General features: G+C 44.6%; 1 protein-coding gene across 9 annotated transcripts in view; it reads right to left on the reverse strand.

Moving 5' to 3' along the window:
• Window positions 1-918: 918 nt before the first annotated feature.
• The window catches only part of LOC126990807 (uncharacterized), a 32,311-nt gene continuing 9,154 nt past the window's right edge, over window positions 919-24,075 (reverse strand). For 3 of the 9 annotated variants that reach the window (XR_007744771.1, XR_007744770.1, XR_007744772.1), the window contains 8 exons: window positions 22,738-22,849; window positions 22,227-22,394; window positions 12,231-12,357; window positions 11,332-11,498; window positions 5,087-5,187; window positions 4,631-4,823; window positions 4,359-4,508; window positions 919-3,813 (listed from right to left, as the gene is read on the reverse strand). Coding sequence is in view for 2 of the 9 variants with exons in the window: in XM_050849446.1 (XP_050705403.1) it covers window positions 22,222-22,394 (173 nt within the window). In the remaining 7 variants the exon portion in view is untranslated. Of the gene's footprint in view, window positions 3,814-4,358; window positions 4,509-4,630; window positions 4,824-5,086; window positions 5,188-9,558; window positions 9,706-11,331; window positions 11,499-12,230; window positions 12,358-21,895; window positions 22,395-22,737; window positions 22,850-23,083; window positions 23,589-24,075 lie in introns of those variants that run through there. The other 6 variants (XR_007744774.1, XR_007744776.1, XR_007744773.1 and 3 more) reach the window with 6 other exon arrangements.

The raw sequence follows: 24,075 nt of genomic DNA on the forward strand, positions 1-24,075 counted from the left end.
GAGGAGGGTATCGGGACACCTCTCCTCCCGAAATTGACCTCTCTTTTTGGCAGCTCCTATGTACTCCATTCAAGAGCAGTAAGTAGTGGGCTTTTTTTTCATTATTTTTTTTTATGCCCTTTAACTGTCTCCTTTGCTGTAAAAAACAAAATAATAATAATAATTCATCTCTTCTCAGGTACACAAAAATACATCTGGCTCTGTAAGTAAAAATAAAAGTTATTTCTAATAATTTACTGTGATTTTTAGAACCTTTGCTTCTTGTGAAGAATTTCTATCAGGAAATGTTGAAGGCCATGAGGAGGAAAGAGAAGAATGAGGCAGAATGTGCAAGTGTGATGGAAGGGAGATCATGTTGCCCTCCCTGAAAGATGTAAAGCATTGTACTCGGTCACCAGCCACACACACACACACATGCAGGACTCTCCCAGATACAACCCTTACTTATTATGATGTGTTCTGACCCCTGTGCTGATCTAGACATCCACCCAGACACACACACACACAAGACTGCAAAGGGGAGAATGCAGAAATATCGTAGTGGTGTATGTCCCTCCTAAAAACAATTCATTGACAGAAGAATTGTACAAGAAGAAGCTGGAAGATACATTGGATTGCTGGAGGAGAAAGATAAGATTCTGATAATGGGAGATTTTAATTGTAAGGAAGTGTCATGGGAAAACTGGTCAACGGAGGGAAGTGAAGCTTCATGGGGGAATAAGGTTTTGGAATTGGTTATAGATAACGTCCTCACACAGTGGGTAGAAGAAAATATGAGATGCAGAGGAGACGAGCCATCTAAATTGGCCTTGATAATCACCTGGATATCATAGAGGTGATGAACTATAAGAGCCCTATAGGGAAGAGCGATCACGTACTTATCGAGTACATATTACGAGGAGGTAAAATAAACAGGAATGAGGACTGCAGGAAAGAATGGTTTAACTTTAATAAGGCAAATTTTTAACAACTTGGGAAACATTTTGAGGAAGCACAATGGGATACTTTTTTTGAGGCTGAAAATGTGGAGGAAAAATGGGCTATCTTTCTACGGATTTACAACGAAGGAGTGGAAAAGTGGGTACCAAGGATGAAAGAAGGCCAGACATCAAGAGAAGAGTGGTACAATAGAAAGTGTGTTGACGCCAAGCAGGATAAGGAGAAGGCATGGAACAAATGGAGAAAAATAGGAGGATGGATCTATGGAATGAGTACAAGAGGAAGAGGAGTGCTTATGTCAAAGTAAGAAGAGAAGAAAAAAGGAATTTTGAGAAAAATATTGTAGACCAGCCAAAACTGCTTTATAAGTTCATAAATGGAAAGTTGATAAAATAGAGATGAGATTCAGAAAGTTAAAGTTAGTGGTGAAACTTTTGATAGTATAAGTGAAATAGTAGAAGTGATGAATAATTGTTTGCAAACAGTGTTCACAAAGGAGAGTGAGTTTGAAGGTGTAGATGCAGTGCCGGGGAATAGAGTGCATGGGTCTGGAGAGAATACAAACATCAGCAGATGAAGTTATAAAATTATTGGAAGAATTGGATGCGAGGAAATCAGCAGGACCGGATGGTATATCAAATTGGGTGCTAAAAGAGTGTAACCAGCAAATAGCTGAAAAGTTGAGCAACTTGATTAATGTTTCACAAGCACAAGGGAAGGTACCGAGAGACTGGAAGAGGGCTAACATCGTCCCAATACATAAAGGAGGAAGTAAGGAAGACCCGTTGAACTATAGGCCAGTGTCATTAACAAGTGTAGTAGCAAAGATGTGTGTGAAAATTATAAAAAACAGATGGGTGGAGTATTTAGAAGAAAACAGTACATTAACAAATAGCCAATTTGGATTCAGAGGAGAACGGTCTTGTGTAAGTAATCTGATCAGCTTCTATTCAAGAGTAATTGATATAATACAGGAAAGGGACGGTTGGGCAGATTGTGTGTATCTGGACTTAAAGAAGGCATGTGATAAAGTACCACACAAGCGATTAATATGGAAACTTAATCATGTTGGAGGTGTGGGTGGTTCAATATTGGATTGGATTGTGGACTTTTTGACGAAGAGAGAAATGAGAACAGTAATTAGGAATAATAAATCAAGCTGGATGGAAGTGACCAGTGGAGTCCCCCAAGGATCGGTGTTGGCTCCGATTATGTTTGTAATATATATTAATGACATAACAGAAGGGGCGACAAGCTATATGAATATGTTTGCTGATGATGCTGAAATAATGAAGAAGACTGTGTAGCCCTGAGCCAAGATCTTGATATAATAAGCGAATGGTCATGCAAATGGGAAATGACATTCAATACAGAGAAGTGTAGCGTAATGGAGTTTGGTAAGAGCAGTAGATGAATATCGGGGAACTACTCTCTGAGTAATGAAAGAATCATGAAAAAAAACTGAAGAAAAAGATTTGGGAGTGATCATAACAGACAAGTTATCCTTTGGAAAACATATAGACCGGATAACTGGGGAAACATACAATCCTCTTAGAAACATAAAAGCAGCATTAATATATTTAGATGAAGAAATGGTAAAGAAACTAATAACATCGATGATACGTCCAAGACTGGAATATGCAGCATTAGTGTGGTCACCTATGTTGAAGACAGAAATTAGAAAGTTGGAAAGAGTACAAAGAGCAGCGACTAAATTACCGGAAACTCTGAGAGAACATACCTATGAAGAAAGACTGGAGAAATTGGGACTAACAAAACTAGAGAGAAGAAGAGAGAGGGGACCTAATAGCATTGTACAGGATACAAGAGGGATTGGAGAAATTGGACAGGGAAGACCTAGTGGTACGTGACAGAAGTGTGACAAGAGGCAGTGATAAGAAATGACAAGAAATACAGTTTTCCATACAGAAGTATAACAACATGGAACGGACTGACAAGGAGACTGTGTGTGCAAAAACGATTCATGAATTTAAAGCCAAACTGGATAATAAGCATTATGGAGATGGGACAGCACGAGCCTAGTACGGTATTTCACAACTAGGTAAATACACACACACACACACACACACACACACACACACACACACACACACACACACACACACACACACACACACACACACACACACACACACACACACACACACACACACACACACACACACACACACACACACACATGCAAGACACTTGGTCTGCTGCTTGATCTAGAGTACCCGCTGCAAAGAGGCCTGGAGGACAACACTGAAGTCTTCTCCCCTGTACAAGCAGCATGACTGGTGAAGCTTTTCTCACCAACCAAACTACTAATGGTGTCTCTCTTCTCCAAGGAGTCGTGGTAACTACATTTTTCACCTTTCAGCTCACCCCTGCAGGAAGGTTTGCATAGATATGACACTTTCTCTTGAGCGTTCCCTTGGCTGCTGAAGTGTTTTCAAAATCACACAAAGAAGTAAAGAGAGCACCTTGCTGGGATCCTGCTGAACCTGATCTCCATTCTGGCCAGCAGCAGTATTTTGTAGCCAGTTTTATGTAAAATGTCTCCTGGTGACTGTAGTGCTGCTTCCTGCCTGTGTGCATGCCTCACTGTTAAACATACCTCTTGGGAGATGGTGCAGGCTGCTCTCCTCACCCACAATATGAGGCACGGGTGAATACTCTTGTGGTCTCCAGCGAGCAAAACTTGCATCATCTACCAAGGTCTTTTCTGGTGAGTCTCCCGAGTTTGGCCGCCAAGAAACACCTCCTTCGTCCAGGGGTGAAGACCTGAGGCTTAAGGGTTCTGCTTCACCTGCTGTCTTGGCCCCAGCAGCCACTTCCCTCCTGGCTTGTGGTGGCTTGACATCCTCACACCTGCAACAATCCTCATCATCATCATCACCCCAAGCTTCACCCCCTGCCCAAGTGTTGCCTCTCACCGGCAGTCACTAACAAGGACTGGACCTTACAAAAGAGTCTGTTGGAGAAAATCCTGAGCTGACTTTGCTTTTTAGAGAATGCAAGAGGATTTTCAATATCAGTTTTGATTAAAATATGAATCTTTAACCCAATTACTGAAAATTTCATACAAGAAAACCTCACCAAGCTACAGGAATTGAAAAAAAACTGGCTGCTACAATAATGAAAAATATAATTGCAACAGGAATGGAACAAAAAGTAGCTGCTACAATAATGAAGAAAATATAAAGTCCTGCACCTTGGGAGGGAATATCCAGCACACCAATACCACATGGGAAACACTCCACTATCCACCACAGAGCCAGAGAAAGACCTGGTAGTACATGTTTTCATGGTACCAATGAAACCAAATACATGCCCATCGCAGCGGACGGGTTAAAGATGCTTTATACCATAAGTTTTCCCAAGGATAATTTCCAAAAAAGCTCAAGGCTTCTCACCTGGACATTGAAGTGTTCCTCAGGATGCTCTCGGGCGACGGTGGCCTGCTGCTGTGCAGCCTTCATGGAGAGACTCATCGTCACTGCTGAGGGCGCTGTCCTGCTGCCCCGCGCTGACCTCTGTGAGTCTGCTCCCAGGCAGGCGGCAACCTTGGAAACATTTATAAAGAATAAGAAGAGGCGACACTGGCCACACTTATAACTACCATGTCTGTTTTGTTTATATTCCCTGCCTGTTCCCTTGTCAGTAATCTGTCAGCTGCAACACTTACCAGCATCTTGGTCCACCTGGGCACTCTGAGCCTGTGTCCGCACCACTGCACAGCCTTCAGACACCAGTACCAGCACAAGATCTTGTGTCAGCCAGTCTTTGGGTGTCTCAGGGAGGCCGCTTGCCTTCAGCCGGGGCACCAGGCCGCCCAGCACTCCCAGGAAGGCTCACGGCCAGCCTGCCGCTCACACAGCCTGAGAGTGAGGAAATAATCAGAATAAAAAAAAAAATAACATGGAAACAAATACCTCACATACACAGTTTCTTACTAACTAAGAGTGAATGTTCATATTCTTGTCAAAACATTCAATCATTATACCTTAGGAACACTTTGGGGTTATCCAGATGATGCACAATGATACAACTAAATATTTACTGCAATATCAGAGTGAAACATCAACCAACATGAATCAATTAGGAGGTTATCAACGGAACATGACAATGACTCCATGCGCACCCTCATGGTTGAGGCCGACCGACTCAAACTCCACCTTGGCTGATTTCCCACACATTGACCCAACAAGGCTTGCAGTGGCCGGGCCCAGCGCTGGATGGGCTCTGCAGAAGAAAGTTGAAAAACAGTGTTTGTAGAAAGAAGAAAAAGATGCTGCAACAACCACAAGCTTCACCTCTTTGTGTCCATCAGTATACTGGAGACAAGAATGGAAACTAATTCAGTCTTGCTAAATAACTGTTGAGCAAGCCCTTCAGTTCGGCAAAGAATTGTAAAAAGAAAAAATACACTCCCAAACCCCAGTGCTTGGTCTGCTTGAGGATCCTGATCACTGTACTGCTGAACAACAACCAAACATGACTTTTCATTCCTCTCACACATGACAAATTTCACATTAGGGTTACACAGTATTAATGCACATCCCATGCAAGAAAATGGCATTACATTACTATGTTTAACCCTTGACTGTGGATTTCCTACCAGAAGACCTCACCAAGCTACAGGAGTGGAACAAAGTGTCTGCTATAATTCAATGAAGAAAATGTAAAGTCCTGCACCTTGGGAGAGGATATCCAGCACACCAATACCACATGGGAAACACTCCACTATCCACCACAGAGGCAGAGAAAGACCTGGGAGTGTATGTTACCAGGTTACCAGCGAAGGACAAATCCTGACAATCGCAGCGGACAGGTTAACCATCAACAGTCCACTACAGGATTATGGCCTTCCTAGGATGCTCTAACTCTCCTGTCCTGTTAGTATACTCCTCCCTGTTCAGGCTAATGCAGGCTAATTCCATTTTTCCGCCTAGTTCTCTGTCTGGCGTTAGTGTGCTCCATCCTGCCCCGGCAAATGTTCTAATTCCACCTCCACCTGGTTCTCTGTTTGGTGTTAGTGTGCTCCATCCTGCCCCGGGACAGGGTATAATTCCACTTCTCCACCTGGTTCTCTGTCCAGTGTTAGTCTACTCAATCCTGCCCCAACAAGGTTCTAATTCCACCTCTCAACCTGCTGGTGAAGAGGTGGATTAGATCCTTTGTTGGGGCAGGATGGAGCACACTAACTCCAGACAGAGAACCAGGTGGAGAGGTGGAATTAAATCCTTTGCCGGGGCAGGATGGAACACACTAACACCAGACAGAGAACCAGGTGGAGCGGTGGAATTATAAACTTTGCTGGGGCAGGATGGAGCACACTAACACCTGACAGAGAACCAGGTGGAGCGGTAGAATTAGAACCCTTTGTTGGGGCACGATGGAGCACACTAACACCAGACAGAGAACCAGGTGGAGAGGTAGAGTGCAGGCGAGATTGAGGAGGCGGGGTATAAGGACACCACTGCCTACAGTAACTTTCGGTAATGTACAATCAACTCGAAATAAAATAGATGAATTAGCAGCAAACTGTGAATATATAGGGAACTACCGAGAGAGTAGCTTCATAGCATTAACCGAAACCTGGCTTGAAGACAAGGATGTTGACGAAACAGTAAATATTGATGGTTTCTTGATAGTCAGGGGAGACATGAAGGACGTGGTGAAACAGAAGGGAGGACGGGCGGCGGTGTACATAAATGAGAGATGGTGTACTCAGGTTAACATAAAGGAACATTTTTGTTGTGACGACCTGGAATATTTAGTAATATCATGTAGACCTTTTTACCTACCACGTGAATTTAATAATGTGACGATTATAACTGTATACATCCCGACTGATGCCACTGAGGCAATAGCGAGTAAGTTATCACTAAATTGTGTTAGAAAATACGAAAATGAAAATCCTGAAGGAATTATGAAAGTGTTGGGGGATTTTAACCACTGTAATTTCCAACCATATGTACCTTTGTATCAGCAAACTGTAACTTGCCCCACTAGAGATAATAATATTTAAGATAAAATGTATTGTAATGTAAGGAACGGTTATCGTTCTTATCAAAAGCCTAAATTAGGTAAATCTGGCCACAATATGGTGTTTTGGCTCCCACATGTAAGCAAACTCTGAAATGTAAACTGTGCAAGAAAATTAAGGTGCAGGATTGGAATAATGAGCACATGGTGAGTCTTCAAGGCTGTTTTGATTGTACAGACTGGGATGTGTTGTATAGTGAGTCCAACTCTATTAGTGCAAATGTAGATGTTTTAAATTCATATATTGTACAGACTGGGATGTGTTGTATGATGAGTCCAACTCTATTAGTGCAAATGTAGATGTTTTAAATTCATATATTGTACAGACTGGGATGTGTTGTATAATAAGTCCAACTCTATTAATGTAAATGTAGATGTTTTAAATTCATAAATTAACTTTTGTACCAACATGATTGTTCCAACTAAGGAAATTAGCATTTATCCAAATAACAAACCCTGGATAAATTCTGATATCAAAGCGTTATTGATTGAAAAGAAGAGAACTTTTATAAATGGTGACTGCATGCAAAGTAAAGTGATACAAAGCCAATTAAATAGGAAAATACTAGATGCTAAACAGTCAAATAAAGTTAAAATTGAAAACTTATTTAAGTCAAATAAGTCAAAAGATGCTTGGACAGGGGTAAACTACTGAGTGGCTCTCATTAAAAGACCCACCAAACATGTAAATGATTTGAACTCCTTTTATGCAAGGTTTGATGTGCACCATTTTAATACTGAATGTGAAAATATTTTGTCAATGGTTAGGGGTATCAATGTAGAACGAATAATAATAACTCGTGATGATACGATGAACTCCATGAAACGTATACAATGTGGAAAAGCAAGTGGACCCGATAAAATTGGTTCTAAACTACTAAAATCCTGTGCCGAGCAACTTGCTGATCCACTGTGTAAACTTTTCCAAGCTTCACTTGATCAGAGTACAGTACCGGATGTGTGGAAAATGTCAGAGATTATTGCAGTACCCAAAAACAACCACCCAAGGGAGCTTAATGATCTTCGACCCGTAGCCTTAACATCAATTATAATGAAATGTTTGGAGCACATTGTGAAGAGGTACATTTGTTCAAGCGTAGATCCCTTGAAAGATATTTTGCAATTTGCTTATTGTCAAGGTATGAGTGTTCAGGATGCTGGGTTAACCTTACTTCACCAAACTTACGAACATTTAGAAATCCGAAATTCACAGGTTAGAATTATATTTATAGATTTTAGCAGCGCTTTCATTACAATTCAGCCACATATTTTACTTAACAAATTACCAGAGATGAATATCAACAGTAATCTAATACTGTGGATCTATAGTTATCTTTTGCAAAGACCTCAATACACCAAATATTTTTTTTTTTTTTTTGTTTTTTTTTTTTTTTTTTTTTTTTTGTTCTGTTCTCTTTCTTGGGTGGGGGGGGCCTGATGGTCAGCCTTCTTGGCTTCTTCCCGGTGGGGCCTGATGGTCGGCCCAGCCCGTTCTGGCGCAGGCGAGTGTTTATAGTGGCGCCATCTTGTGTTGGCCCATGCTGCCCCCCGGAACTCATCTTTCAGCCTCTCTTTGGAGAGGTTATCTAGAGCCCAGGTTGATGGGTGGTCTTCAGGCCAGCATGTGGGTAGTCTTAGGCCACTCGGCAGTGACTGAAAAACCTCAACTGTGCGGCACACTAACACCAGACAAGAGAACCAGGTGGAGAGGTGGAATTATAACCTTTGTTGGGGCAGGATGGAGCACACTAACACCAGACAAGAGAACCAGGTGGAGAGGTGGAATTATAACCTTTGCTGGGGCAGGATGGAGCACACTAACACCAGACAAGAGAACCAGGTGGAGAGGTGGAATTATAACCTTTGTTGGGGCAGGATGGAGCACACTAACACCAGACAAGAGAACCAGGTGGAAGATGCTTGGACAGACCTTTATTTTGCAGTGGACTATTCATATCAGAAGACAATTTTTCTTTATACTCTTATCATCATGGCCATGGGTGGTGTGGTGCCAGGGGTGGTGTGGTGCCAGGGTGTGTGTGGATGGCCATGGGTGGTGTGGTGCCAGGGTGGTGTGGATGACAGGGAAGATAGGGGCAGTAAGGTGTGCCAGGGTGTGTGTGGATGGCCATGGGTGGTGTGGTGCCAGGGTGGTGTGGATGACAGGGAAGATAGGGGCAGTAAGGTGTGTGGGGTGGTGTGTGTGGATGGCCAGGGTGGTGTGGATGACAGGGAAGATAGGGGCAGTGGAGTGCATGGGTGTGTGTGGATGGCCATGGGTGGTGTGGTGCCAGGGTGGTGTGGATGACAGGGAAGATAGGGGCAGTAAGGTGTGCATGGGTGTGTGTGGATGGCCATGGGTGGTGTGGTGCCAGGGTGGTGTGGATGACAGGGAAGATAGGGGCAGTAAGGTGTGCATGGGTGTGTGTGGATGGCCATGGGTGGTGTGGTGCCAGGATAGAGTGGATGACAGGGAAGATAGGGGCAGTAAGGTGTGCATGGGTGTGTGTGGATGTGCCAGTGAATGGTAAGGGAAGGAAAGGCAGGAGTGTGCAGGCCACGCACCATGGAGTCCCCAACTAGGCGAGTCTCGAACTCATCCTCCATGGTGTCTGCCAGCACCTGGAACCTATTGAAGGTAGTGGGGGTCAGTAAATCCTTGGTTGCCTGCTTCAGTTTGGCTCCATTCCTTACAGGTTGGAACCCGACATCCTGTGAAGCAGGAAGAGAAGCGTTAAGTGGGGCAGGCTGGAAGTTGTCCTGTGGGGCAGGCTGGGAGTTAGCCTGTGAAGCAGGCTGGGGGTTAGCCTGTGAGGCAGGCTGGGCGTCACCCTGTGAGGCAGGCTCGCGGTAGTCCCTGGAGGCAGGCTGGGGGTTAGCCTGTGAGGCAGGCTGGGGTTAGCCTGTGAGGCAGGCTGGGGTTAGCCTGTAAGGCAAGCTGGGGTTAGCCTGTGAGGCAGGCTGGGGTTAGCCTGTGAGGCAGGCTGGGAGTTAGCCTGTGAGGCAGGCTGGGAGTCAACCTGTGAGGCAGGTAACACGTCCTCCCGTGAAGCAGGAGGGTCGTCTGGAGAGGGCACAGTCTCGGTGGAGGGCCTCTCCACCATCGATGGTGGAGTCACTGCCACATTACTTAAAACAAATTCAGTCACAGCCTTCTGAAGTTGTAATCTTTGAACGCAGAGGCGGCAAGTTCTACTCAGCTGGAAGTACTGAGCTGCAAATCGTCCGGGACAGACGTCACACTTACGGAGGTTCGAAGGCATTGTTAGAAATTTAAGCGAGTTAACAGTTAGGGCAAATATTAAAAGCGCTTTCGAAATAACTTAAAGTGTGACCATAAATTGAATTGGATAAAAATTGTGCATGGAAATTAGATACTGATGTGTTAGATGCCTCCAACACTGGGAGTTCGCTCCCACTGGGTCTTGAAAATGCCTCAAAGACCAATCGCTTGTCCTGAGCCTCAGTCACGAGAGACTTTCACAACCCGGCACTTTTCAGCAATTGTCCTTGAAGTTTTGTCCCATAGAATGGGGCCGGTGTAGTCACACAGAGCAGAGCTGGCAAAGAAAGAAAAGGAATCAGCAATTCGTTCCCACTTTCCGAAACGTCTAACCCAACTCTGCGACCCTTTCGAGGCCTGGCCGGTGGCACCTGTCACCAGGTGTTCTCCACCAACTCTAGAGAGTATCAGACGCCCTTCCTGAGAGACAAAAAAGCTGAAATATTCCTTGAGTATAAGAAAACCCTCAGAAACTCCACCTAGAAGCCGGGAGGTACAATCTCAAATGACCCACGGAAGACATCTCTTTCAGGAGAAAACAAGAACCAGCTGTTATGCAGAATAGGGATGGGAGTACCGTCGATAGAAGGGAGGGACGGGGAGCTCACACCGACAACTGGTTCCCAGGGAGGCTTTTTAGTGAAGAGGTCGCCACACTCCTCTACACCGCAGGCCTAAATAATTAGGCACGGTCCAGCTGACTAGGACCCTGGAACTCCAGCCATTGTCTCATAAAGAGATCCTCTGCCTGCAATCCAATCCACCACTGCTGCTGCCCAGAGGCTTCACCGTGACACTGGCACGGGAGACAGATCAGGTATTACACCTTGTCCAAGGGTGACCTGAGACTATGCAGGGCAGGGACGTCTAGTTCCTTGAGGTGAAAACACTTCACCCGCATACCCGGACCTTGAGGGACTGACTGACTGGTTCTTGTTGGTATAAGGACAGGGAGATCAGGGATGAGGGAGGGACAAAGACGGGAACTGAATCCCGCAACATCCCTGACCCACACTTACTACACCACCAAAACAACGAGGGGAGTAAAGCCAAACCTTGAGGTATGCCTGGAGCACATTGATGGCCTTGTTAACCTTGGTGTGGAGTGTTTGGTGGGCCAACTCGTGGTAGAGGTGGATGGCCAAGGTGGAAAGGGCCAGCGATCTTGTCCGCCACCACCGTCACACTTTCCACTATTCAGCAGCATGTTGACCAAGTGATCCTGTGAATGCAGGTGAAAAAGGTGAATAGAGTCATGCTGTCCAGCTTTGTAATGCAAGAGTTAGCCTGCATCTTCACTCCCTGGCAGCATGTTGACCAAGTAATTATGAGTGAGGGTGAAATATAGGAACAGAATCATGCTGTCCAGCTTTGTAACGCAAGAGTTAGCCTGCATCTTCACTCCCTGGCAGCAAGTTGACCAAGTAATCATATGTGAGGATAAAATGGGGGAGTAGAGTCAAGCTGCCCAACTTTGTAATGCAAGAGTTAGCTGCATCTTCATTCCCTGGCATCACATTGAAGAAGTTATCATGTGAGAGTAGAATCATGCTGTCCACCTTAATAAACACATGTAGGTGCCTCCCTCTGTTTCCTGTGTAGGGGAGGTGCAGGCAATCAGGAGTACACAGCAGGAGGGGCTGCAAACACACACAATGCCTCTGTCCCTCCCCACCATGACATTACAGTAGTTTAAGGGACACACAGAGGAGGCTGAATCAAAACTATACCAGACATTATTATTATTATTATTATTATTATTATTATTATTATTATTATTATTATAGATCAATAAAAGGGCATCAAGGGAAGTAAAACTGGTATAGACACAATCAAAGTCCCCATAATGAGCAGACACGAATATGAAAATAAGAAATAGTTCTCAAAGACACTCAAGTGAAGAGGATAAGAAGAAAGGGACAGAAACAAACACTAACACCTCTACTCTCCTCACCTTCACGTCAGAGCAGTTCATGAGGGTGAGGTCAGGGCTGAGGGCTGCAGCACGGGCAGGGGCGGGAGAGTGACCACAGCGGCAGCAGGGACCCAGGCAGACCCAAGGCTTCCATCTTAGGTGATTGCTGAGAAGGGAGGAAGGAAGGTGCTGGAAAGTGTTATGAGGGGAGTTGCCAGCCTCAACAGCACTAAAGGGTGTGGCTGCTGAGAAGGGAAGGAAGGAAGGTGCTGGAGGTGTTATGAGGGGAGTGCTGCCAGCCTCAACAGCACTACAGGGTGTGTCTGCTGAGCAGGGGAGGACGGAAGGTGCTGGGTGGTGTTATGAGGGGGAGTGCTGCCAGCCTCAACAGCACTAAAGGGTGTGGCTGCTGAGAAGGGAAGGAAGGAAGGTGCTGGGAGGTGTTATGAGTGGGATAGCTGCCAGCCTCAACAGCAATAAAGGGTGTGGCTGCTGTGATGGGCAGGAAGGAAGGTGCTGGGAGGTGTTATGAGGGGAGTGCCAGCCTCAACAGCACTAAAGGGTGTGGCTGCTGAGAAGGGAAGGAAGGAAGGTGCAGGGAGGTGTTATGAGGGGGAGTGCTGCCAGCCTCAACAGCACTAAAGGGTGTGGCTGCTGAGAAGGGAAGGAAGGAAGGTGCTGGGAGGTGTTATGAGGAGTGCTAACATAAGAAGAACATAAGAACACAGGGAGACTGCAAGAGGCCGAGTGGCCTACACGGGCAGCTCCAGAATCCCCACTACTCACGATGGGTGAGGAGGTAGTTTCAGGAGTTACAGGTAGAGGCTTGATCCTCGTCTACCTTCGGTACGGGCGTACGCTCCAGTACCCTGTCACCTTACTGCACCCACACCTCACTGCCACCTGTCATCCTCGTCCATGTAGCTATCCAGTCTACTCTTAAAACAAGCTATCGTCCCTGCACTAACTATGTGATTGCTGAGTCTATTCCATTCCCCCACCACCCTATTACTAAACCAATGCTTGATAATTCATTCATTCATTCATTTAATCGACGCCTGCTCCTAGGAGCTCCCACCAGGGGATGGCCACGGCAGAAGAGCTTCCATCTTCCTCTATCCAGACACTCCCTCCTTGCCTGCTCAAAGTTTCTCAAGGATCTTTCCCCCCTCTCCCTAATGTACTCTTGCACCCTATCCCTCCATTTCACTGGAGGTTGTCCTCAAGCATTCCCTCCTTCTATCTCGCTCACATACACCCTTCTGGTCATCTTACTCTCCTCCATTCACTCCATGTGGCCAAACCACTTTAAAGTCTGTCGCTTCACTCCTTCCACCACTCCACACTTCTTCCCTTCACCCCTGTGACACATTCCAAAATGCTCGTACACACTTTCATTACTCATTCCATCCATTCTACTCACACCACAATCACTCCTCAAATAACTCATTTCCACTGCCTGCACTCTAGACCTCTGACTTTCATTCCAGGCCCACGTTTCACTTACATATGTGAGGGTTGGTACTATTACTGTATTTCTCAAATCCCTCTTTACCTCCATGCTCACACTTCTGCCATTCATGATTCGTCCCAAAGACCCTACCACCCTTCTTCCTTGCAATGCCCTTTCTCTTGTCTCTCCCTCCGTACCACCATGCTTGCACATAACTGATCAAGATACTTAAACTCATTGACCTCCTCCATTTCTTCACCATTCAAAATATTTTGCATTCTTTTTCACATTCAATTCCCACTCTCAGGGCATACAAAATCTACAACCTCACTTCTACTTTGCTCACAAACCATCATTTTACTTTTGTTGACATTTTCAGCTTTTTCCTGTTACAGACACTGTCAAAAACACTGACCAAATTTTGTAGGCCAGTCTCACTTTCTGCAATGAGCATCGTGTCATCAGCAAACAGTACTGAATTCAGTACCCACTTCCCTCCCTCATCGAACAGTCTTACTCCAACTTCTCCAACTTTGCCCTTCATTTCTCTAATGACACCATCCATATAAATATTGAATAACCATGGTGACACCCTTGTCTTAGGCCCACTTTTATCTCAAAATGTTCACTTGTTTCTCCAGTAATTTTGACACATGCAGATGCATCCTCATAGAAAGACTTCATTGCACTAAGCAGTTTTCCTCCCACACCATAAATCTTTAAAACATCCCACAATGCAATCCAATCGACTCTGTCATAAGCTTTTTCCAAATCCATGAAGGCAGCGTATAGTTTCTTTCCTTTTGCTATTATTTTTTCTAGTACCATCCTGAAGGCAAATATCTGATCCACACATCCCCTTCCCTTCCTGAAGCCTCCTTGTTCTTCACTGATTTTCTCTTCTGTAAGTCTTTGCACCCTCTCTATTATGACTTTTCCATATACCTTTCCGGGTATACTCAGGAGACTTATACCTCTATAGCTCCCACATTCCCCTCTCCTGCCCTTCCCCTTGTAAACTGGGACAATGATGGCTTTCGTCCAGTCTGCTGGCACCCCCCCTCCCATGCTACTTCACATATCTTGACCATCCATTTCACGACTTCATCTCCTCCACACTTCAACATTTCTGCTGTGATTCCATCAATTCCTGCTGCCTTTCCATTTTATAATCTTTTTATTGCCTGATTTACTTGTTCATATGTTATAGTTCTTTCTTTATATACTCCTCCTCTGCCTCTACTCAAAACTGCTGCTGTTACAGCTGCTGGACGTCCATCCTCAAAATTCATTAAGTTTTTGAAATATTCTCTCCATCTCTCTTTCACAGCTTCCCCGTCTTTCAACATCTTTCCATTCTCATCCATAACTTCATTTATTTTATTTGAGGAGATATTTTCTGCATTTCTTTCGTTTTTTACTTCTTTCCAACATGATTTCCTGTTCCCTTTATATTTTTCACTTAGTCTTTTTCCAGTCTTCATCAACTCTCTTCTTACTTTCTTTTATTGCTTGTTTTAATTTCATTTTGCATTCTCTATATTTTTTTCCTTTCCCTTTTTACTTGTTTAGCCACATTTCTTTCTTGAGTTTTCTTAAAAAGTTCCCTTTTCTCCTTTACTATCCTCCTTATCTCTTTTCTCCACCAGGAATTTCCTTTTCTTTTTCCATCTCTCACCACTTTCATCCCTAACACTTTTTTGTTGTATTTACCGTTATTTCTTAAAATGTTCCAAAACCTTTTTCAATATTTGTATTATCTTTTACACTTTCCCATTTTTCACTTAAGGCCTCTGCCATCTCATGGTTATACTCATCTTTTATTTATTTTTCCTGTAACTTTTCTATCTTCAATATTTCATTTTTTACTTCACCTTTCTTTTCAAACACCCACTTTTCTTTCAGCTTTAACTTTGCCAGCACTGCAAGATGGTCAGATCCATTGAACATTCCTCTTACTACCTTTGTGTCACAAATTTATTTTTTAAGCCTTTCATCTACTGCCACATAATCAATCAATCCTTTTTGCTCATTATCTTCTCCCCTCCTCCATGTGTATCGGTGGATATTCTCGTGCTGAAAGAAGGTGTTCGCTAGGAACATTCCCCTCTCAGCACAGACATCCACCAGGCACTCTCCATTATCCCCCATTTTCCCACCACATCCATCACACATTCATCACCCACTTTAGCATTCATATCTCCCATCATAAAAAGTTTCCTTTCTTTCTCAAAACTCTTCAAACATGCATTCACTTCCTCCCAAAAAGCTTCCCTTTCTCTCAGTCTTCTCCTTTCACCCACACAATTCCTGATCCCTTCCAACCATAATCAGTCACACCATTCCACACTCTTTCAGACATCACAATAGCACATCCTTCCTTACTCCTGCCTCCATACTTCTCATCTATCCCCGTCCATACAACCCCCCCAGGCACACCCTCCCACGTACCCTCTCTACCATCACTCACACCAGTTCCTCGAATATGTGTTTCACTCACTCCCAACACATCCACTCTAACATTTAAAAAAATTTCAATCATCACTCTCCTCCTTCCTCAACACCTAAACCATTCACATTAATAGACACCAGTCTCATACATTCCTTTCTCTTCTGCCGCCCTCTGGCCATCGTTCCTGCCTCTAAAAACTAGATAAAAGTATGCTTGCTAATTTCCCTCCTAAATCTATACTTTTCTAATTTAAATCCATTACTGCGAGTTCTATCCTGCTGGCTAATTCTCAGTAATTTACTTATATCGCCTTTGTTGTAACCCTTGACCCATTGGAACACTTCTATCAGATCTCCCCGCACTCTTCATCTTTCTAGAGAATGTAAGTTTAGATGTTTCAGCCTATCTTGATATGAGAGGTTCCTCAGTCCCTGAATCATCTTGGTCATCCTCCTCTGAACTGATTCTAGCAAGTTGATGTCCATTCTGTAGTGTGGGCACCAAAACTGGACAGCATAATCTAAGTGTGGCCTAACTAACGCTAAATAGAGTCTGAGAATGACCTCTGCACTTTTGTTGGTTACCGTCCTGTTAATAAAACCCAATACCCTGTTAGCCCTATTCCTCGCACTAATACATTGCTTCCTTAGTTTTAGGTCAGAGATCACCAACACTCCCAGATCCCTTTCACACTTAGACCTGCCTATCGCTGTGGAGTCTGAACTATACCCGTGTAATGGGTTTTGTGTTCCTACACTTAGTACGCTACACTTGGTGATATTAAAACTCATCTGCCATTTCTCTGACCAAGCTGACAGTTTGTTAAGGTCCTCCTGCAGTGCTCTAACATCCTCCCTTGTCCTAATAGTGCGACCTATTTTTGTGTCATCTGCAAATTTACCTATGTCACTAGTTATCCCATTGTCTATGTCATTGAAATAGACAATGAATAAAAGCAGGCCTAAAACTGAACCTTGATGAACCCCACTGGTAACATTACCCCATTCGGATTTTTTACCGTTAATGGTGGAAGAGGGAGTGCCAGGATGGGTTTGAGGAAGGGCTAAGGGACATGATTTTAGGATGGGTTCAAGGACAGGGTGCTAGGATGTGTTGAAGGACAGGATGGTAGGATGTGTTTTAGGATGTGTTGAAGGACAGGGTGCTAGGATGTGTTTTAGGATGTGTTGAAGGACAGGATGGTAGGATGTGTTTTAGGATGGGTTCAAGGACAGGATGGTAGGATGTGTTTTAGGACGTGCTTTAGGATGGGTTCAAGGACAGGGTGCTAGGATGTGTTTTGTTAGGAATTAGGTCAGTTAACCAGGGGATTAGACAAATTAACGATTTCCTTTATGGAACTAGTCTCCGGCCAAGAGTTCAAGCCAACTAAGAGTATCGTCTGAGCTCAAATAAGCCTTGGATGGTACTTACATACTTCGCTCATCGGCTCCCAGACCGAGACAGTATCATCGTATTCACTGCCTGAAGACTAAACACATTTACCATGAAAGGAATAACAATAGTTCAGTGTTTCCTTTCATGAAATAATAAATAATTGCCCTTGCGGCAAGGATAATTCAAAATACCCCTTCTGACCTACATGGTTGGCTTTCGGCCCACAACATCACCTGCTCTCAAGCTAACAACACCTCAGCGCTTTCGCCCCATATTAACTCGCGGCAGTGCTGATTTAAACTTAGTCTCGAGGACAACAGTACTCCTCCAGAACTTACTTCAAGAGACCACTTCTTTTGAAACCCTTCGAAAGATAAGTGCCTCCTACAGTGATTACAACTAGGTATTACTATCAGGCCTGTTAGGATTATCGTTGTAACGCTGGAGGTGCTAGGAGGTGTTTTAGGATGGGTTCAAGGACAGGGTGCTAGGGATGTGTTTTAGGATGGGTTCAAGGAGGTGCTAGGATGTGTTTAGGATGGTTTCAAGGACAGGGTGCTAGGATGTGTTTTAGGATGGGTTCAAGGTCAGGGTGCTAGGATGTGTTTTAGGATGGGTTCAAGGACAGGGTGCTAGGATGTGTTTTAGGATGGGTTCAAGGACAGGGTGCTAGGATGTGTTTTAGGATGGGTTCAAGGACAGGGTGCTAGGATGTGTTTTAGGATGGGTTCAAGGACAGGGTGCTAGGATGTGTTTTAGGATGGGTTCAAGGACAGGGTGCTAGGATGTGTTTTAGGATGGGTTCAAGGACAGGGTGCTAGGATGTGTTTTAGGATGGGTTCAAGGACAGGGTGCTAGGATGTGTTTTAGGATGTGTTCAAGGACAGAGTGCTAGGATGGGTTTTAGGATGGGTTCAAAGACAGGGTGCTAGGATGATTTTTAGGATTTTTTTTTTTTTTACAGCTAAGGAGACATTTCAAGGGCACAAAGAAAAAAAGCCCTACTCACTGCTCCTGAATAGAGGTCAAGGGAGTGTCCAAAAGAGAGGTCAATTTCAGGAGGAGGTGTCCTGATACCCTCCTCTTGAAAGAGTTCAAGTCGTAGGCAGGAGGAAATACAGATGAAGGAAGATTGTTCCAGAGTTTACCAGCGCGAGGGATGAAAGAGTGAAGGAGCTGGTTGATTCTTGCATAAGGGGTTTGGACAGTATAGGGATGAGCATGAGTAGAAAGTCGTGTGCAGCGGGGTTCAAGGACATGCAGTTAGCAAGTTCAGAAGAGCAGTCAGCATGAAAATGTCGATAGAAGATAGAAAGAGAGGCAACATGGCGGCGGAATTTGAGAGGTAGAAGACTATCAGTATGAGGAGGTGAGTTGATGAGATGAAGAGCCTTTGACTCCACTCTGTCAAGAAGACCTGTGTGAGTGGACCCCCCCCACACAAGATGCATACTCCATACGAGGGCGGACCAGGCCCCTGTATATGGACAGCAACTGTGCGGGAAGAAGAAATGGCGGAGACGGTACAGAACGCCCAGCCTCGAGGAAGCTGAATTAGTAAGAGATGAGATATGAAGTTTCCAGTTGAGATTTTGAGTTAAGGATAGACCAGGGATGTTTAGTGTTGAAGAAGGTGATAGCTGAGTGTTGTCAAAGAATAGGGGATAGTTGTTTGGAAGATTGTGTTGAGTGGAGAAACTGTGTTTTTGAGGCGTTGAAGGACACCAGGTTCCTCTTGCCCTAAGCGTTCTGTTGCCTCCAGCCTTGAATCGTTAAGTTCCTGTGGAGTGGGTCTTCTATTAAAAGAAGTTGAGTAATGCAGAGTGGAGTCATCGGCATAAGAATGGATAGGACAGTTCGTTTTGGAAAGGAGATCATCAATGAAGAACGGAAAGAGAGTGGGAGATAGGACAGATATTTGCCCTGGGACACCACTGTTAATAGATTTAGGGTGCAACCTTATACTGACGGCCTCTTGTGGTGCCCATACGTGGACAGACAAACATAACAGCGGCGGCAATAGCACAAAACCGTGAAATATTTGCCAATACTTTACCATGTCATGTCGTAGCAGCCGACCATGGACAGAGTACAAGTCCAAAGCCTTCAGTCTCTGGGAATAACTTAGATACTGGCGATCAGATAGAAGGTTAGAAGTGGAAAGGTGCTTTTGAATCTTCCGGTTAAGGATTGATTCAAAAGCTTTAGATAGACAAGAAAGTAAAGCTATAGGGCGGTAGTTTGAAGGATTGGAACGGTCACCCTTCTGAGGCACAGGCTGTACAAAGGCATACTTCCAGCAGGAAGGAAAGGTAGATGTTGATAGGCAGAGACGAAAGAGTTTGACCAGGCAGGGTGTCAACACGGAAGCACAGTTTTTAAGGACAATAGGAGGCACTCCATCAGGTCCATAAGCCTTCTGAGAGTTGAGGCCAGAGAGGGCATAGAAAACATCATTTGGAAGAATTTTAATAGCAGGCATAAAGGAGTCAGAGGGGGGATGAGTAGGAGGAATATACCCAGAATCGTCCAGGGTGGAGTTCTTACAGAAAGTTTGAGCGAAGACTTCAGCCTTAGAGACAGATGAGACGGCAGTGCTGCCGTCAGGGTTAAGGAGAGGAGGAAGAGGAAGAAGTGAAACTGGAGGAGATATTTTTGGCTAGATGCCAGAAATCACGGGAAGAATTAGAAGAAGCAAGATGTTGACATTTTCTATTGATAAAAGAAGTTCTGGTAAGTCGGAGAATAGATTTGGCACGATTCTGGGCTGAAATGTAAAGGTCAAAGTTAGCGGGTGTTCGAAGGCTCTGGAACCTTTTGTGAGCTGCCTCTATCTTTTATAGCACGAGAACAAGCGTGATTAAACCAAGGCTTTTTAGCGTGAGGAGTAGAGAAAGAACGTGGAATGTATGCCTCCATTCCAGAGACAATCACCTCTGTGATGCGCTGAGGACACACAGAGGGGTCTCTATCCTGGAAGCAGTAATCATTCCACGGGAAATCGGAAAAGTACATCCTCAGGTCGTCCCACCGAGCTGAAGCAAAATGCCAGAAGCATTGCCTCTTCGGTGGGTCCAGAGGATGTACAGGAGCGATAGGACAGGATACAGAAATAAGGAGGAGGAGCCCAACGGAGAGAACAGTTTGACAGAGTATGCAGAAGGATTAGAGGTAAGGAAGAGGTCTTCTTAGTGTAGAATGTTAGGCCTGTCTCCAAGATGGTCAGGAATACGAGTAGGGTGCTGAACCAACTGCTCTAGGTCATTGAGGAGAGCAAAGTTGTAGGCTTGTTCACCTGGCTGGTCAGTGAAAGAGGATGAAAGCCAAAGCTGGTGGTGAACATTGAAATCTCCCAAGATGGAGATTTCAGCGAAGGGAGAGTGGGTCAAGATGTGCTCCACTTTTGAGTTCAAATAGTCAAAGAATTTTACATAGTTAGTAGAGTTAGGTGAGAGATAAACAGCACAGATGTATTTAGTAATAGAATGACAATGAAGTCTTAGCCAGATGGTAGAAAATTCTGGAGTGAAGGTCGTGGGCATGAGAGCAAGTGATGTCGTTGCGCACGTTGGCACAACATCCAGCTTTGAATTGAAATTTAGGATAGAGATAGTAGGAGGGAATAGAGTAGAGATAACTGTCAGTAGCCTCAGAAACCTGTGTTTCGGTGAGGAAGAGAAGGTGAGGTTTAAAGGAGGAGAAATGGTGTTCCAAAGAATGAAAATTAGAACGAAGACTGCGAATGTTGCAGAAATTGATAAGGAGGAGGTTTTTAGGAGTTATCAGGACGCCTCTCAAGTTGGCAGCCAGAAGGGGAGTCCTCCCTGGGGGAATTTATGGTATCCCCCCCCCAGGCGGGGACTCCCGAGGCTCTGTAATTTTTCGCCATTTTAAATTTTGAATTTTGGGAAAGGTGTGTGTGTTGTGTGAATGTTGTGTGGTGTAAAAAGAGAGAGGAACTGTCTTTAGAGAGCATGCTGAACTGCTCTCTGGTGTTGATGAGACAAAAGGGAAAGGATGGGTTCAAGGACAGGGTGCTAGGATGTGTTTTAGGATGGGTTGAAGGACAGGGTGCTAGGATGTGTTTTAGGATGGGTTCAAGGACAGGGTGCTAGGATGTGTTTTAGGATGGGTTCAAGGACAGGGTGCTAGGATGTGTTTTAGGATGGGTTCAAGGACAGTGTGCTAGGATGTGTTTTAGGATGGGTTCAAGGACAGGGTGCTAGGATGGGTTCAAGGACAGGGTGCTAGGATGTGTTTTAGGATGGGTTCAAGGACAGGGTGCTAGGATGTGTTTTAGGATGGGATGAAGGACAGGATGGTAGGTAGGATGTCTCTTTGGGCAATCCTGCATCAGCTGACAACTTCCCACCTCAGTAAATTCAGGTTATAAAATTAAGATTCTTCAGAGCAATGGAATTTGTACTGACAGACTGTTACTGAATCACTACCAGCACTCTGGCACTTGTTACTTTTATGAATTTCCTGCATTTCAGAATTTGGACAACTATATTTCAGCTTACAAAATCCCCGTTAGCAAAAATAAATTTTACTGGGATTTTTCAGACCAATTCAGACTCCTGGACTTCCACGACACCAACAGCAACACTCAGGCACTCACATCCCTTACAAATCCCTGCACATCAGAATCCGGACGCCTAGATTTCAGTGTAATTTCCTCCTTAGTAAACTGAGGTAAACGTAGTGATTTCTAAGACCAATTCAGACTAACCGACTTCACTATCTGGGAGGCAACACTCAGCACTAACATCCAGGCCGGAGCGCTTGGTGAAGCCCCTCCTGACGAGTCGCCGTTCACCGATGCGCTCCAGCGGCAGACTGCTGAGGCCGAGGGCGTACACATGGCGGGCCAACACACAGGTCAGAGTGTGGAGGGTTTCTGCAGGGAGGAGGATAAAAGTGGCAGTTATGTTGGGCTGTTGGAGAGCTGCATCTTCACCAGCTACCTTCCTCTAACACTTCTGAGCTTTTATCTAATTCTTTATCATCAATGAACTCATCCCCTGAGCCTAGAGAGAGGCATGAAAACAGCCTTCATTAAAAGCAGGCCAGCAATGCTGCATATCTAAATGATTCTTTACCTATCCAAGGGCAGACAAAGTACATCAATCAGTGACATAACAAAAGCACTGCATAAGGAGGAGTAGGAGCACTTTCTCCAGCACCCTCAGCCTGTTATCTCTTTGGCAGGAAGAGAGGCAACGTGAGGCCTGGCTCCTTACCGCCCACTCCTTGATAAGCTCATCCCTGTGGGTGAGGGAGGGCAGGGTGGTCCCAGAGCTCACCAGATATGCACACGTTAAGGTTGGCCTTAATCCACGGCACGCGGAGGGTCTGAAAGGTGCGCGCCACAGACTTACACATCATGCTGGACTTTTCATGTGAGGAGTTCTAGATCAGATAATCGTTTTAGGCTTGGTTACACATGATGTCGGACTTTCAACATGAGAAATTCAACCTAAGATAATCCTAGTGACTGGCAGAGCAAAAAATGTATATTGGTTACACACACACACACACACACACACACACACACACAAGTTAAGCAGTGACATCAGTAATAATCACCATCATTAGAGTACTCCAGTTCCCTTGGAGAGGATAGAGTTAAACCACAAACACTTGCAGCACATTCTGAGGGTGGCAAGACACTGTGAGGAATATTACCAACAGTCATGTAACACAAAGGGGGCAGCTATGTCTTTGGCCAGTCCATAATTATACTTGTCACAAACACTTGCAGTATATTCTGAGGGTGGCAAGACACTGTAAGGAATATTACCAACAGTCATGTAACACAAAGGGGGCAACTATGTCTTTGGCCAAGCCATAATTATACTTGTCACAAACACTTGCAGTATATTCTGAGGGTGGCAAAACAGTGACGGCCTGCCTGCATGCTTGCTGACAGCTAGTCACCACTGCTAACAAGGAGCATGTTTAAGGTGCGTCTCTTCACTCACCCGCTGACTGCACCCCATACGGTCAACTTGGGTAAGCCTCCATGTAGCTGCCCTTCCCATTCTAAGAGTTACATGAGTCGTGAGTTATGTGAGCGTCCCTGTGGCCATACAATACTTATGGTTGTGACTTTACTATATATATTCTCCATTTTTTGTATTCTATTATTTTCTATCAATATTAACCGGGCAAATAAGTTTACTCTCAGTATTTAATGGTATTCTTTTTTTTTTTTTATTTACAGCACAGAGAGCAACTCAAGGGCAACAAAAGATGTAAAAAAATAAATAAATAACTGTTCAGATCATACAGCAATAATTCTAGAGTGGCCAATAGAGATGTCAATTTCTTGTTGATAATTGTCTTGATACTATCTTCTTGAAAGAAGTCAAGTCATAGGCAGGAGGAAATACAGACGAAGGAAGGCTGTTCCAGAGTTTACCAGTGAAGGGATGAAAGAATGGAGATACTGGTTAACTCTTGCATAAAGGGTTTGGACAGTCTAGTGACGAGCTTGAGTAGAAAGTCGTGAGCAGCGTGGCTGTGTGAGTGGGGGAGGCATGCAGTTAGCAAGTTTCGAAGAGCAGTCAGCATGAAAA

The sequence above is a fragment of the Eriocheir sinensis genome, unplaced genomic scaffold (assembly GCF_024679095.1).
Source record: "Eriocheir sinensis breed Jianghai 21 unplaced genomic scaffold, ASM2467909v1 Scaffold203, whole genome shotgun sequence".
Taxonomy (NCBI): domain Eukaryota; kingdom Metazoa; phylum Arthropoda; class Malacostraca; order Decapoda; family Varunidae; genus Eriocheir; species Eriocheir sinensis.